The sequence below is a fragment of the Solenopsis invicta genome, chromosome 6 (assembly GCF_016802725.1).
Source record: "Solenopsis invicta isolate M01_SB chromosome 6, UNIL_Sinv_3.0, whole genome shotgun sequence".
In the NCBI taxonomy this organism is placed as follows: Eukaryota; Metazoa; Arthropoda; class Insecta; order Hymenoptera; family Formicidae; genus Solenopsis; species Solenopsis invicta.
Window position 1 is genome coordinate 25827968 of NC_052669.1, and position 17211 is coordinate 25845178.

Below are 17211 nucleotides of genomic sequence, written 5' to 3' on the forward strand. Positions count from 1 at the left end.
ACGTAATACTTATTAATTGCTGTAATTATTGCGAGTAGCATCATTTTGCGTCTCAAGATAAGAAACATTAAGCGTTGTCTTAAAAATCAACAATGGTAAAAATCATTATTTAAGGAAAAATGACCTAATGATTTAATAATTGCGATCCATGATTATGCAATTTAAGCGCACGTGATGTTGGATACTATTATCGCGTGGTTTAACTTGTTCGTTAAATTTCCAGAACGCCGTGACACCGTTTATCTGTCCATCCAACACATCTATGACATATGGGTCTAATCTTTACTTATCGCGGTTAAAATGATAAGGGCGAGTTGCGCGTCGCAAAAATGGACACGTTCGCGGTATCTCTAATAATTTTATGGAAAGGTGGGGTAAAGAAATTGAGAGCGCCGTAGCGTGTAAAAGATTGATATAATTTCGACGCAAAAATTTGTGCCTTGAAAGATAAGGGGTCGTAACGAGCTATCAATCATTTCGCTTGGTATTGATTTAGATTATTTTATCATCGGTTGTGTATTGCCGATGCAATGTGTGCATATTGTGACTTTTAGTTGATATATGTATAACAAATGCAATAATCTTTCGGTAATCAATAAGAAGCGTGTTCATATGATTAAATAATTTATTATCGATCATAATTTATGATCAAAATAATATCTATATTTAATAATAATAATATAAAACAATCTCCGTTAAATATTATCGTACATTTACGAGAAAGGACAATAATTATAATTCAATTTAATATATTAATTAGAGATTATATAAATATAACAATTATACATTACATCGTTGTCGATCTTCGTGCATATTTTGCATTTTGATAATCGAAATAAAAGTAATCAAAATTACAGACACACGAAATAACTACTAAGGAATAAGCGTATAACAGTAATTATTTCACTTTGCTTATCGATGATATGTGATCATCATTAATCGAGAAATGCAATTGCTACAATTGCTTTGAAAGAAATGGATGATGACGTTAAATATTTTTATTATACCGCTAAAGAAAACATTTTTAGAATTATAACTTGAATACCGCTAATGCTTTAACTGCTATAACGCATACGTTATAACGCTAATGCTTTAAACTAGTGTGTGAAAGTACTATGACTTCTTATTTCGCTTTGAGTAACAAAATAGATTTAAAAAATGATATAAAGTATTTTTTACTTCTGCATTAACGTATAGTCTTTTTTTATAGTCTAACGAAAATATTCAAAGTTTGCATGTTATATAAGATACAAATGTGCGTCGATAAAAATTGAATTTTAGTTGATTTCTACCTTTATATCGAGCTACTCAATTAATAAGATATAATAATTATTGCTACAGACGTTATTATATAAATAAACGAGTATGTCCAAAAAAATCAGTTCAACAATGTTCCGGAGATAATACGCAAACTTTAACCATATATTTGCACGCGCTGCGTTTGCACTATCGAAGACACAACTTTCATGATCACAATTACGCAATTGTCGAGACAGATACGATGTTTCGTCTAAAAATGATAATGCTTGTGTACTTTGAACGTACCGCTGCGATTTAGAAGCAGTTTCCGCTTGCCTACAAACTTTCTATCGTAAAGCTTATCGTTAAACCGGATTCGGAAAAAGATAAAACCATCTAAATGAGGAACATCCTACGTATTTTTCGGAGTTGCGAATCGGTGATCGTTCAATTAATTTGCTATTATATCATCAATAAGTGTCGACTGACGAACGGATTTCGAGCGATTCAAAATTATATATTATATTATTTCTTTTTCTATCTCATCATGCAAATTATAATTGCATTATTATGGAAAGAAACTCAACTGCGTTCGAATGAATATGATAATGACGACGTACTTTGAACCAGTTATACTTTGGACCAGCTATATACTTTGGACAGTCGCAGCTCGAATAAAATTTCCCAGAGAAACAGAAACGTCTGCAAGCATTTTAATTCATCAAATGATTTTTAAAAATAAGTGATTACGATGACTTGGAGATTTTTTTTACAAACTCGACTGTTATTCGGATATATGTCTTGAAAACCTGATATCTTTGTAATATCTCTTGACTGAGACGGATAAATATCTTTCAATCGAAATCGTGTTTAATTCTCGACAATTGCGTAACTTTCAATAACGTTCGATATTGTATCATCGATAATAATCTCTTGTCTCGAAGGGATTTTGTTCTTTCTTTTCTTCTTCTTCTTCTTGCTCTTGCTTTCATTAATTCACTACTTTTTCTTGCGATTACCGTGACTCATCCGCTTACCCTTATGATATTTACTTACATTTGTACTGCGCTTTTCCATTACTGCGCCGTTATTGATCTGTCCGGATGATTTCGATTCTATAAAAAAAAAATAAATAAATAAATATTAATTTTTTGAGACAAGTTGATTAAAACAAATCAGAATAAATTTTATATAATATAGTTATGAAAAACGCATGCAAAAGGCGTAACTGATGGTATACCTGAAATCGTTGATGTTGACGATGAGATAAAACGTGCTTCGCCATTGACATTTGTCTTTAAGATTTTTCTTGGGATACGTTCTAAACAATTAATAATTTCAATGTAATTGACTTTATTTATTTAATATGCGATTATATGCAATGTAAATAATATAGCATTACTGCACCAATATCAAGTTTTTCGATCACCAGTTCTTCCCAGGTTTACCACAAGCTCATTGATACTATTATATATGTATATATAGAAAAGAGTCTTTAAGTCATATTACAAATATTTCATGAATATTTCATAGAATATGCGTATCACTTCAGCAGGGCATAAAATCCAACACCAGATTGGATATTAAGATTATTTCAAACCGCTTAAATTTTGTAAAAAAGATATTATAAAACAAAAAAGGAGTTTTTGTTCAGTGATTTTTATTTACGGACATATATTTTACTTGCTTAACATGATGGAGTATCTTTTAATAACAGATATTTAAAATATACAACAAGACATATCCAAATCGATAAATTCGACATGATCTAATTAATTGAACAATATTACGCTAGATTCAATTCTAAGGTATTTTTTCTTTTTTAAAGATTATCATAAATAGTACATTTATCAACACGAATATATTCAATATTAAGAGAAGCATGATCCATTCTTGAACGATTAACATTTATTACAAATGATATGTGATTAGAAAATCCGGTCATATCAAAACGTGCATGATTATATATTAAAGAAACATTTTTGCAAAATGTTTTTATCCAAAAATATAATCACGATGTTTTTTGTTGGTGATGTCGATATATATTTCATACAAAATTGTAACAATTAAATCGGTCGTGCAATTATAATCAAATCCATTTCATTTATAATTATTATAATTATTTATAGTTTATTCAAATTTTTTCTAATTTGCATAAACGATCGATTAAATAAACACAACCGATGTACAAGTTTCAGTATTTTTTCACATGAACATTTTAGTGACGCCGGGAAGTAGTGTTACTTTCTAAAGTCAATTAAGTCATACAAAATTTACCTTTGACACAAATGATTTAAATTAGCCTTTGATCGGTTTATTGGTGTTGTATTTTACGATTGTCGAGAGAAAACGGATAAAATAATTTAAATAATTTAATAACGATAGACACTATCTTTTTAACAAAAATTCTTAAATATGTCGAAAATTAATATCGCATATAATCACATAACTTAATACAAAATAAGATTAATATCGCATATATCGTAACACATATAACACATGTAAAATAAGAAGCCCCGTAGATTGTAGATACGTTTGCTTCATATTTTACAATTTAATCATTAATAACGATAACGATCACTAATAATGTTAAGAGCTTACATCGACGCAACAGCTTAATGCGCGTACTCATTATATATGTATATTTAAAGCCATTGAATGATACTTGAGTAGAAGACAGAAAGCGATTTCAGTAATGCGAGGAAACGGGGAATTCATGGCGCCGCGAACGAAAGCGAATGCACATGTAGCGAATGCAGAAGCGCGGGTAGGAGGAACGTAAGGTAGCGAGAAGTTAAAGAGTTAAGCTAAAAAGAGTTAATTGAGAGATCGCAGCCACAGGAGATGCAGACGCGTGAAGAATCACTTACGTTCAGCAACCGAAACTGATGACATCGAGCACTCCTTCGGCGCGTCACTGTCCGAGCTGATCGGCGAGTAGAAGGTCGGTTCGCCTTCCTGACTGGATCTATCGGGTGTGTAACACTCTGGCGATTCGATACGTCGTGAAGTCGCGAAGCGCTCTTCTACCTTATCGCGGCTCTCCTTGGCCGACGATCTCTAAATACGTTCAACAAGCACATTACGTACTGCGTGAAAAATACGCTCCCTAAATACGCTATCAACGTTCCTCGATACCGATGTACCATGTTCTCGATGTACCATTTCATTCGTACTGCGCGAAAAATCGCATATGGCTATTAGCATTTCGTATGGATATACACGAATATTTTGCTATTTTAATTAATTTACATTACAACACTAGCATTTCGTTTGAAGCTGAAAGATACGATGCGGTGGATTCATCAAAGAAACGCTAAAAGTATCGCGCGTCTACTTCACTCGGGCGCTTATTCTCATTTGGAGCATATACTGTTGAGTAAACACAAGACAACCACACACGACAGATCGATTCTCTTATTCCTCTTATTCCTTAATCTTCAAAATTATCCGTAAGGGTGGGATCTTTCGAGGTGTTTACCTTCCCGCAAACCGGCTCGACTAATTCCTGGTGGGTAGTCAATGTGGAAGTCTGTTGTTCGGCTTTCAAAAATTGTTCGATGTGATTCAGACTTTTCTGGAATGCCTTAGTGTCCTCAATGATGTCGAGAACTTCAGTCGGGGACACGTTGCCATCGTCGCTGTTCTCGTCATCGTCGTCGTCGCTCGTGTCGCTCAAAGAACATTTGGCTGGCTGAAAAAAACGATAGGCGAAAACGTGACCAGATAAATCTTCCCTATCGTGTGCAAAAGCACATACATGTGCAACATCGTACTAAAAATATAAATGAAGCGAGTGGCGTATCGTCGAAGCCGCTGCGGGCTATCTGTCGAAGAAGGGTCAAGTTACCGAGTTTTCTTCGAATCCGCGAATTGATTGTGAATATGAAATGCCTTGTGAATGAATTGAATCGACTATGAATTTAATGACAGCATCCAATATGAGAAAATGAACATCAAATATTGAACTGTGAAACTTGGTTACTCACGTCGAAATCTTCATCGTCCTCGCTGTTCTCCAAAGCGAGTCGATCGAGCTTCTCATTTAAAGTCTCCTCCTTCTTCTCCTCTTTCTCCGCTTCGCTCGTTGAATCTTTTACTTTTGTCGTAGAATCCACTGACTTTTCTTCCGATGTTGTTACCTTGAAAAAAAATGTTTCGTTGTTGTTTATCGAATATTTTATTAGTCTCAATATAATGAAGATAATAGTATAATTCTTGAAAGAGTAATCGTAATTTTACTTAAACTCATATTTACGATTATCTTAGATATTTGTTTCTCAAGATTTTTAATAGTAGATGAACAAAATCTGCCGGAAGGCAAATCCATTTGTAAAATAAACAAAAGGAAAAAAAATGTGCTAACAAAAAAATTCTTGATTAAAATATTTGGAAAAAAGGATAAATTATTATACTTTTAAAATTTGATATAATTATACAATAAAAAAAGTACAATTGAACATATGTGATTTACGTTTACGTAGGGCTAAAACTAATGGATGCGTTCTACTTACTGGATCGGGATCGAGGATGCTACTAACGTGAATTTTAGTGGGCGGTGGTGACAATGAGGGTTTGGATGTATCCAGGCAGGATAGACTCGACAAGGTCAGACGAATGGACCTGATCAGGGCCTTCTTGGCCTCATTCATCGATGGTCTCTTGTCCTACACCCACCACCGAGACTATTATCGTGCTAATTTTATTATCTTTCTGCAGTTGTTGCATTTGTTACGTTTCACCAACAAAAAACGCGCATCTTACCTTGATCTCGTGTTTCTCTTTCCCTTTGTTCATTGCGGCATTCAGATACCTACGACTTATCTGCACGAATCTTATCTGTCGAAAAATATATTGAACGATAAACAAAAATTGAAACAAATGAACGCGAATAAAACAAGACAAATAATGTTAAATAACATTTAACGAGTTCTAAAACTGCTCAAGCGTTTTATAGAGGAAACATCGATGCAGTGAGGCTTATTTTCGTTGATCTTTATTTTTTTAATTAATGCGATAACATTAACGTTAAACTATGAAACACGTAAAATGGACGTACCATTCCACTCGATGTGATTTGAGAATAGCCCAATATGAAAGCACCTACATTCATTGTCACTTTGATTACACGCAGCATCACTAAGCTCGGCAGGAACAAAAGCCATGGCAATGGTCTCACGAGACATGGCTTTCCCGAATCTTTTCGATTTTCATCTGAAATAGCGTTCATGCAAGCTCGATCGTCGAGAAAACTATTTTTCATTAAAATGATTCTTAAATCGCACCTTCGCCCACTTCGTGTCTAGGTAGACTCCATTCCATACACTTCTCTGCGGTCCATAGGAAATTATCCACGAGTTTCAGCACTGTCTGACCCAACCTGCTCTGCACCACGATTGATTGCAGCAATCTCAGTTCCATCCAAATATAATTCTCTTGCGGTGTCTCATCGATTGTCTAACGAGTGAAGAATAATTTGCTCGATCAGTCGAACATTCATCAGAATATATTTCTATAGATATAATTTTGAAATGCTTACTGTCTTTGATGAACTTGCCATGGCCATATTTATATCGGAAGTGAATAAATATCTAAAAAATCATTTAAGAGTATAAACGGACTTGTCCATGTTAATTATCAATTTAATTTTAAGGCAACGGAGTAAAAAACCATGTTATCTTTTTAAAAGGAAGAATCAGAAATTACAACTGTTGTAGTGTATAACAAGGGATAAGTCGCGAAAATAAGTCTCATCGATCTTTTCAACGAAAATAAGCATACATTTCCTTACGTATTCTTCCCCTATGACAAAAAACGTAAATGTATATTTATCCAGAAATTTATCCAGATAGCAGCGTTGATTTAACTGCTTCTGCTACATTATTAATTAATATTGATTTAATTACTTCTATTCGTTTTCATCATCTGTGAGCGAAGATGTGATTTAATAATGATTCAGTGAAGATTTTCATAAAATGCAAATGCTTCGCGTTGAAGAATGGGATTCTACAACGTATATGAGTAATTAATGTTTGTACGGAGACAGTACCCTAATGATAGTCCGCGATCAGAGTACATGAATAAAAATTTCCCCCGTTAAGTCTTAATGACTCAAGTTAAGTCCTAATGACTCATAAATGCAAAATAGACAATGAAGAAAGCGACGATGATAAATTATTATCGAGAAGGCACGACCTCGGCTTATCAGGGCGGAACGCCGAAAGAAATCCTATATTCTCGTCGTAAAACACAATATGCACACGATCATCAACAGATGAATTTAGCGTCTCGATGAAAAATATCCAAAAGATACGTTTTATGGATTTTATCATACGGCATTGATCTACGCGCGTAGTTTTTCTTGCATTCGTTTATATATATACATATATATATATATATATATATATATATATATATGTATATATCATATCGGCGATTTATACTTACAGAAATTCTTGCAATTTCAACAAAACAATTTTTAATTTCCAAAAATATTACAATAAACCGTAAAGAATATACTTAAAAATAACTGAGTTAATGTTTACAATTTATAATTTTTATATTTATAATTTTAATGTTTGCAATTTTTTAATATTTGTCGTTTTATAATCGAATAGATTTTAATTTATCTGTATGTATTAATTTATTTATAGAAACGAGACATATTTTTTTGTAAAATTATAATTTGCAAAAATAATTTTAGCTAAATCTCTGTGATATGTCAATGTAATTTATTTCAATTTTATAATTTGTAATTTAACAGATAATGACAATTTAGTATATTTTTCTTTCGCAAATTAAATGAATGCAGCTTAACGATAGGATATAATAAAATAAATAATAGAGTTAAAACATTTTGTAAGTTACATGTATGTTAAAATAAACAATATGTTAATATCTTTAATTTAGTATTTAATTAATTTTTATTTTTATTCTAAATCCAGATATTGAATCTTTAATATAAAAATTTATTATATATAATGGATTGACAAATGGATACATAATGAATTGATTAATATATTTAATTTTTTTAAGCATAATCCATGCTGTGATGCAACATAGCTTGAACTTTAGATTAGCGAAATGTCAATATTATTAACAGATTCGCGCGAATAAAATTTCTCGAAGCTGTTCACTCTCCATTTTTAATATTCAGAAATATGGTCTAAGGGCAAAGTTTATAAATTAGAGACATGTGATTAATGACGTTTTATAGTATCCGTAAAGTTATTTGATTGTATTCTCTTTGATTTCGAAAGTCCAGGATTAAATAGATAATGGTCAATATCTTAGACAACCGTATATCAAGAGACACGGTAGAGTCTTGCGCCAAGTAAATGCAGCGCGAGACCGCTCCGTGTTGTTTTACATTATATGTCGAGCGATAATTAAGAAGTGTGTCTGTGCGCTGTCTAGTAAAAATCTAACTCGACCACTATCATTTTACTCACTTATTTACACGAGTCACCTTGTTATCGTAGTCAACGATATTTGCGTTTTTCGGCTTTTATCGTGTTTTCGTTTTCATACAGCAAATCGTCTTGACCGTCAAATCTTATGCTGCCTATCGGCACAATATAAGAAAAAGAAATGATTTTTTTTCGTTGAACATGTAGTGAGCGTGTGTCCACACACACACACACACAAACACACACACACACACACACACACACACACACACACACACACACATACACGTGATTAAGCTAAAAAGATATGAAATCTTCCAGCCGTATTATTGGAATTATTTTGAACAAAGCCGCCAATTGTTATAAATTTTATACAACAACGTATATAATTGGTCATTATTTTTGAAGTATATCTACTAAATTGCGTATCATAAAAAAAATTATGTAAAAATTATTGACGACAGATTTATAAGCATTCTCTAAGATTTTATTGTATTTTAACAATGACAAAGTTTTTTGCAAACGCATTTCCGAGTAATTATTTGAGAAAAACTACTACAGCATAAACAATAAAAATCAAAAATAATCACCGTCATAAATCGTTTATCTGTTCGTTGATAAATAAACTAACTCATTATTCGTTTAGAATTCGTTTCGAAACATCATTATTTGTCAAAATCTAACATGCCTCTCTCTTGTCCGTTGATTCTACTAAATAATTTGATCGAGTGTTTAGAATGTTTGGGTCAGAAAGGACAGAGAGTTTGAAATAGCATCACACATTGGTCAATACATAAATCTCCAGTTGTGTGATTTCGATACTATTTATCTACAAACTAAAATCTTATTAAATAATTGATTTCTGCAGTTATATAAAAATTGGTAGATGTAATCTTTCTTTACATAACAAATCTGATTAAAGCGCAGTATAATAGGAAACTTTTTCAGTTAATTATTAATCAAACTTCTTCGAGACTTGGAGTCACAAGTGATATTTGCAACCTGCCTGTTTTTAAACTCTAGCTTCAATTACCTCTTATTGCAAATACAAAGACTGGATACAGAACTATCGCTGTTACTGCTGTTGATTATGACTTTTGTCGCGATAACGTGCTGCAATGTCCTAGAACAGTGTCTTTTGCGATCGTTAACGGAAACTGTGCTCCTGAAGAATACTCAATCACGCGCGAACGAAGCCGACACTTTTGTGACTGCGAGATGTTGAGCGCGAACTGGGAAAGCAGAAGTTTCACGGACAGTAACGTAACAACAATTAAGAGTGTATAAGCGGCGCCTTACATGTAAGGGCCCGCAGCGATTTTTCGAATCCCAAAAAGAAAATCAAACTTGCGATGTATTTATTTCTGCGCGTTAGATTGCATGCAAGCTAATTATTAGAAATGCATCGATCACGCAACACGCATTTCTAGTAAAGCGAAATACGAAGAAACGCATTTACCGCAACACAACTTCAGAAAAAAAGAAACTTTAACACAAATATACTGGCAGAAAGTATTGCAAATTTTTCGTCTAATCAGTCTAAAAATTATATATATATATTTTTTTTCCAGTTAAAATATATTCATATTTAAAACATTTTTAAGTTACTGTTCATGAATATTTGAAAGCACATATCTTCATAGACTTTTTTCTAGCTAATTATAAGATTTACAATCACATCGTTTACCTCTATATCTATTTCATATTCTTAATATACATCTTGCAATAAAACGTTAAAAAAGTTTGTGCCATTTATTACGTCACGTTTCTACATCAAAATTAATTTTTTACAACGGATAATTTATCTTTGATAGCTTTATTTTTTATACGGATTTATGGAATTAACTACATAATTACAAGATTGTAACTTAGCGTTAATTCAAGACTTTTCTCTCTTTCTCTCGCGAATTTACATTAAAAAATTATAATAAAAATTATCAATATTCTTGATTGTACAAAATATTTCGAAACATTTAAGGATTCGAAAACAATCTGTATTTGAGATCGATTTTATTAAACGTTTATTATATTGGCATTAAAATTTTTAATTTTGCAGCACATATGCGCGCATAAAGAGCGATGAACAGAATGCAAGCCAACTGTATTCTTCTGTCTTGCTGGAGTTTAATAAAGACGTAGCACGTAATGCAAATTACATCCTAAATACAATTTCATGATGATCGACGCTTTTCGCTTAAATTAATTCGATTATAACGCCGCATCTACAATGAATGTTGATCTCGACAATCGAAACTAATAATATTGAAAGCACACACACATGCCAAAAACACGTAAGCGTTCGCAAAACGTCTACATGCCGTAACTCTTTCGCTCGTTGTCCCTCTCACTCGTCTGCTCTCGGAACGTATGATTTTACCTTTTTTTTTTTTTTTTTTTTATGAAAGTGAGATGTAGCAGCATCGCAATTGATGGTGCTTCTATGATATAATGAAGAAACAGTTCGCGCTTACTCCTGCGATTTTGAGTATTTTATCAAAATCTCAAATTCACCACGTTTTAAGGCCATTCTTATATCCCGAGAGACTGTCATGGAGATGCAAACATGATTGTGTCTTTTTTAAAATTGATTTGTACGGGATAAACTTTAATAGATGAATCTTTCAATATGAGCTCTAACTTCAAAGTCTTTCACATCTTTGTAATTCAATCAAGTGTATAAGCGTATCGCGTTTTGTCTCGTACAATCTGTTTTCACGAAGCGCACACTATCTAATTCACTGAAATAAAAATATTTGGACTATAAGTATGTGGTGTTGGTATCCCTACAAATATTTTTATGCAAGTTTTTATATTGGTAAAATGCAGATAAAATGTCAAAGCGAAACTGAGATTTTAATTATTAAAATTATATATCGAAATTTATTTTGCTAAATGAAATAATGAAAACCTATTGCTTCACACGAAATCGCTGAGTGCATTGAGCATATTGCACATAGAAAACAAGTGGAACAAATTGAGCAGCTTTCAACCGAATTTTTCAATAGGATTAATATTATAGATGATTTCAGAAGACAAATTTGTTCATGGGAGCTTCGTGATTCATTATCGATACAAACTTAATACAATTACAAACAGAACACTCACGCATTAAAAAAGTGTGTAGTTAACGTAGTCGCTACGTAACAGTACGGATGTGGATAACATCAATAGGTATCGGTATCCATAAATTTTTGAAACAATTCAAGAGCCATTGATCTTCGGAACTCTACCATTTTAACGCTATAAGGAATTGCGACAATTTGTGATAGATTACTAGTTAAATTTCCTTCTTCAATAATCCCTTTCAATTTTCTTCCTTCGTGCGCGCGTCAACGGCTAATAAAGAACAAGTTATTCAAGTGCACTCAACTTAAGTCTAGTCTAACATTGTGCGAATCTTGATGATTTCAGTGAACTTTATTAACAAAACATCTGTATCATTCGCGCTAAGACTGTTAAATTTGCTCATGTAAAATAGCTTATATAATTATGCAAGGGATAGTGATACTGGCTCACAGGCATGGTAAACTGAAACGCACTTGGATAATTTGCTTGTTCATTTCAATTACATCCGTAAATAAAAAAGGTTAATATTCCTCCTCATCGTCGGGCGCAAGTCCATCACCTTCCAATTCTTCAGGTGGTGCAAAACCATCCTAAAAAGAAAACATAAATAGAGATATAACTTGAGGCGTTTATCGAAAAACGATTTCAATTAGCAGACATATATATATATATATATATCACTGTGCTCACAACTTGTTATATATATATATATATATATATATATATATATATATATATATATCACTGTGCTCACAACTTGTTAATATATTGTATTATTACATTATATATATATATATATAATTACCTCTGTTGCATAAAGGACTTCTAAAATTTTCTGTACAATAGGTGGAGGATCGCCGCTGTTGTCGCAATCTTGACACATGACTTCTATGTCACGTAATTTTCCGAAATAGAAATCTCTCTCCTTTTCCAGACCTTCGACCGACATTTTCAGTTCAACCAACTGAAACATTTGATTAATTTTGATTGAAAGACATGTAGGTAAAATATTTATTGCTAAAATAACTGAGTAAAATATTATACCTGTGCACTAAGCTCTTCAATTTTTCCATTGTCTCCACGGTTGCCAACTGTGTTTTTGGGTTGTGCGCGGTACGGCGGCTGAACTTTAGTTACTAGATAAAAAAATGCATCGTTTTAAAACATTATGTTAAAATCATAAAATAATTATTTATATTTCTGTAATATAAATCAGAGAATATTTTTTTGTATCTCCATTGTAACTTATGTAGAAATTAACAAAGCTACCTAAAATATATAAATATACAAGCTTTCTGCAAGCAAAACAATGCATGCATAAATACAGTTAAAATCATGCAAAAAAAAAATATATATATATGTATTTTACAATCGCAATTAAAATCATACAGACATATGTATGAAATCTTTGTATTATGTAATGAAAAAATCGCAAGACAATGCTTTTAAAAAATAAGAAATAATTTTCACCCAAACAGTATGCATATTCAAAATAGAGATATAAAGATGTCTTGTATTCTAATTTTGGACATGGTGCTGTCTGGGTTACTTGTATAATAACTTGTATAACATGTAATAATACAATATATTAACAAGTTGTGATAGCACAGTGATTAAAGACTACTACTGATACAAATGATTACCATAAATTAATAGAAATTATAGTACTTGCATAGAGTGAGGGGACAATGTATTATAATTACATATATTAATAATTATAACTACATATTTCATTCTCAGAATTATGTATTCACTGAAATTTTATCTGTTTCAATAGTTTTTTTGTTGGCATATTGCAATAATCAATATTAATAAAACTACATTATTAATAAAATTACTTGAATGTAATCAGGTGAATACAGAACCACCTACTAAGAACACACACATAATTTACTCTATACTTTCCTTCATATATCTCAGTATTAAAACTTATACGGAGCTAGAGAAGCAAAATATAAGTAACAAGAGTTACAATTAAAAACAAAAAGAGATTAAATTTCACCTAAAGTGTTTGTACTATCTGCACGCATGGTAGATGGATGTCCCTCACCTAAAGGCAAATTTCATTTCAAGTTATTGAGAATGCATTATGCAATAACCGATAACTGAAACTCCTGTTGTTGAAATATTTAGCAATTGAGAAGTATGTAAATTTCTACATTATGAACTTCTTAGTGTTGAATAAATTGTTTCGATAGTTTAATCCTCCTATAGACTCGGTAATATTTACCTTGCCTGTTGCAGTATAAGATCAATCAGATTTTCATAATGTGTATCAAAGGATAATCAAGCAATCATCAAGTCAATTATTCATTAGTATAAAATCCGTGTTAATGTACAAGTTTCAAATTGCATTTGTAAAGAGACTATTCTCTTTCTATACTATCAGATCCCATTCTTTTTAATGGTGTTAAGATTCAAATTTTGTTCGCATCAGAGTAAAGTCATTAAATGATGTACCAGTAGTACGAGGAGCCGGTTTAGTTGAATTTATTGTGTCACGTGGAGAAGCACGTTTCACGTTAGAACCACCACGAGGTGCATTACTTCCGCCACTACCCATAGGCTCCCCTCCTCGCATAGCAAGCGCATCGTATGGCTCCGCTCCCGAGTAGTTTGCGTCAAAGAATTTCTTGAACCATTGTAAAAATTCAAAGTTGTCTTGGAACCTGCCTTTCACCAGCCTATCAATTGGCACAATCTGCAAAGGAGGAGCGGAAGATGTGTGCAACAAAAGAAAATAAAACAAAATCAAATATAAATGAATTCCAAATGAGCACAATTCTATGTTAAAATTAATCGATTTTAACGCTAAAAAAATCAACGTTTTTTTATGATTTAAAAATAAACAGAATCCTGGAATTCCTCTTATCGCGCTCTGTAGAAAATTAGAATACATGTAAAGGAAATATTTAACAGTCTAATATATATATATATATATAATATACACACATAGGAAAATTATTTCAACAGTGCATATCAATGATTTAAGGTCACAGCACAGGCTTTTGCATAGCTGCATAATCGTATGCATAAGGAAGTTGATTGGCCCGTTAGCATCATGCACAAGGAAATGGACCAATCAATTTCTTTATGCATACGGTTATGCAGCTATGCAAGAGCCTGTGTCGCGACCTTTACATATAAATATATATGCAACTTATTTCTACATCTACAGATTAACTCGATTTCTGTGTTGGATATTCAAATGTCCGTGACATAGAAAAGAAAAGTGCATGTAATGTGAAGTATGTGTACTTGCATGTAACACTGTAAAAATAGCTTGTAACACACATGTTTATGCACATAAGTTTAAAAAATTGTGACTGAAACAAATTAAAACATAATGCTATTGCGCTATAAGTTGCATGTGCATGTGCATGTGTATTGTTCTTGTGAAACATTATCTAAACATACAGCAGCATGCAAGAAGCGGCCGCGTAAAATCGAGACTGCAACAATATACCCTGTTGCTGCCGCGGAACGATGTTACGTTGCTGTATGTGTCTTTGTTGAATTTGCAACTGTTTTGATTGCGGCGGTAAGGGTACCAACTGAGGATTCGACAAAGTGTGCGTTCCATCCACGCCGGAACCTAGTGGTATGCAGCCACGCGCATCGTAAGCGTCATATTCACGCCCGTCGTAATTTGCGTCAAAAAACTTTTTGAACCACTGTAGAAACTCAAAGTTATCTTGAAAGCGCCCTTTTATCAGCTTGTCCACTGGTATTACCTGAACCATTTCCACTGTTGTGTCATTATGATTTCATCCAGCCTCGCGCAAAGTTTATGCTATATTACACGCGGGAATGCAATCTCTAAATTTTGAAGTAACATTGCAGTTTATACTGCCCAATATCACAATGGCTTACCTTTTGATATTCGTCTAAAATAATCTTTTTTTCTTTTGAATAAATCTTTCACCCTACATATTGATTAACCCATATTTAAAAGGTGTTTTTTGAAGATATTAGTGCACTCTTACATTATTCTTTATTGCTTTTTACATTTAAAACAAGGTTAGAGTAACGCAAACAGCGCACTAATATCATTATAATTGCGTTCTGAATAGAGATTTGTTTTTAAAGTTTAGTGATCTGAGCTAGCTAGAGGAAAGAAGATAGCTATTTGCTCTTACCTTATCCACATTCATCTTTTTGAAACCACCTTGGAGAATTTTGAAATTCTGTATATATTCGTGTTCCAGATTGGTCTTGAACTTGACCCTTTTCAAAGGTACACTATTCGGGAAGAGCATGTCCATGAACTGACAATAAACTGCTCCGGTGCAAAGCTCTTCAATCTTGGTGAACGAGGACTGCAGGCAGTCGTTCACCCATGCAAGCATATCGTGCCGACTGAGATTGTCGGACGTCATATTTGTGGCATACACATTAACAGCCATGTTTCTCCGTTTGTTTTAGCTGGAAGGCAAAGAATAATAGATTAGGCATTAACGTATTGGCATATATTTGGCCAATTCTAGAATGCAACAGGCATTGCGTAGTAACGTGCCGCGATTAGTCGCGAGTCAGACTATTAGACTATATGAGATTCAGACTATTAGCACGATTATCGGCTTCTGGAAACCAGAGGAGCAATAAAACCGCGATTGCACCGCAACTCAGTATTGTCCAGTAAATTAACTATTAAGTCAACGGGAGGGATCTCGAACAATAACTGAAGCTTTAATACATCAAAGAATTCCCGTCACGTCTCGGAGCACGGTCGGGTCGGGGGGACTGATCAGTCCCTGACGACCGAGCTTGAGTAGATCTGCCGGGGCGGACGGCAAATTCCATTTGCTTTTTTTGGTACGAAACTGTCGCGGTCGACATATTCGGCATTCTTTATTCTCATCGTGATTTCGGTGCACGAGATCGCCACTCGGGTGACCTCGTGCGACCGCCGCTGCCGCCGCCGTTGCCGCCGCCGTTGCCGCCGCCCGTCATTCGAGTGCGTACCTTGCAACGGCGCCGTCCGATCCAGCCACGAATTCCGTGTTCGACTTACCGAGATTCGCGAAAACACAGGACAACACCGCACGGGAGTGGTTCACGGCACGCAGATGACAAATGTGCACTAGATCGTTTAAACGCGCATACAACGGAAACTCTTAACGGTTTCTTCGAGCGCGATTGGCCGGCGTGGCGGCACGGATCACACGGGAAAACAGATGGCTAACTGCCGGAGGCAGAGAGGGACCTGAGAGCGGCCATGCCGGCCTTTTTCCTGCAACGCTGCAAAACTCCCGGTACATACACTAACGACCCATATCCATTTCGGCCGGAATGTGAACTAAAAGTCACATCCATTTTGCGACCCGTCGTTAAAAATAATGTGGGTTGTTGTCCGTGCTAACATGCATTTTGCTGTCGATAAAATTTGATGCGTGCCCGCGTGCTGCATCCATAACAGGGGCTCGAGAATGTACATACACAAATGATTAATTACGTCTACGTTTGCGTGATTTTTTATTTATTATTGTCTGTATGT

General features: G+C 33.8%; 2 protein-coding genes across 7 annotated transcripts; both read right to left on the bottom strand.

Annotated features, from left to right (window-relative positions):
• Positions 1 to 611: 611 nt before the first annotated feature.
• LOC105202133 (protein starmaker) lies at positions 612 to 10416 on the bottom strand. 2 transcript variants are annotated; one of them, XM_026134313.2, is made up of 11 exons: positions 9682 to 10416; positions 6779 to 6830; positions 6525 to 6696; positions 6299 to 6453; positions 6004 to 6078; positions 5754 to 5906; positions 5229 to 5381; positions 4721 to 4933; positions 4110 to 4299; positions 2480 to 2560; positions 612 to 2354 (listed from the first exon to the last, which is right to left on the bottom strand). In XM_026134313.2, the coding sequence occupies exons 2-11, from the start codon at positions 6803 to 6805 to the stop codon at positions 2239 to 2241; spliced, it is 1335 nt and encodes a 444-aa protein (XP_025990098.1). In that variant the 5' UTR covers positions 6806 to 6830; positions 9682 to 10416; the 3' UTR covers positions 612 to 2238. The 2 variants fall into 2 exon arrangements, with proteins under 2 accessions (XP_025990098.1, XP_025990099.1); XM_026134314.2 differs by lacking the exon at positions 5754 to 5906.
• A 229-nt stretch (positions 10417 to 10645) lies between these two features.
• On the bottom strand, positions 10646 to 16957 carry LOC105204023 (microtubule-associated protein RP/EB family member 1). Of its 5 annotated transcripts, none has more exons than XM_039450495.1 (7): positions 16729 to 16957; positions 15854 to 16139; positions 14175 to 14415; positions 13717 to 13764; positions 12759 to 12850; positions 12520 to 12678; positions 10646 to 12304 (listed from the first exon to the last, which is right to left on the bottom strand). In XM_039450495.1, exons 2-7 carry the CDS (start codon positions 16118 to 16120, stop codon positions 12236 to 12238), a joined length of 876 nt encoding a protein of 291 aa, XP_039306429.1. In that variant the 5' UTR covers positions 16121 to 16139; positions 16729 to 16957; the 3' UTR covers positions 10646 to 12235. The 5 variants fall into 5 exon arrangements, with proteins under 5 accessions (XP_039306429.1, XP_039306430.1, XP_039306431.1 ...); XM_039450496.1 differs by having other exon boundaries at positions 16680 to 16906; XM_039450497.1 differs by lacking the exon at positions 16729 to 16957 and adding an exon at positions 16411 to 16432.
• Positions 16958 to 17211: the final 254 nt, after the last annotated feature.

Bases quoted from the DNA above. Each gene is read 5' to 3' on its own strand.
- LOC105202133 (XM_026134313.2), bottom strand. From the start codon at position 6,805: ATGGCCATGGCAAGTTCATCAAAGACA. The intron at 6,697-6,778 runs GTAAGCATTTCA...TTCACTCGTTAG, and splicing joins TGGCAAGTTCATCAAAGACA to ACAATCGATGAGACACCGCA. The intron at 5,382-5,753 runs GTAAGTAGAACG...TTTTTTTTCAAG, and splicing joins GCATCCTCGATCCCGATCCA to GTAACAACATCGGAAGAAAA.
- LOC105204023 (XM_039450495.1), bottom strand. From the start codon at position 16,120: ATGGCTGTTAATGTGTATGCCACAAATATGACGTCCGACAATCTCAGT. The intron at 14,416-15,853 runs GTAAGAGCAAAT...CCTCCTTTGCAG, and splicing joins AAAAGATGAATGTGGATAAG to ATTGTGCCAATTGATAGGCT. The intron at 13,765-14,174 runs GTACATCATTTA...ATTTGCCTTTAG, and splicing joins ACCGGCTCCTCGTACTACTG to GTGAGGGACATCCATCTACC.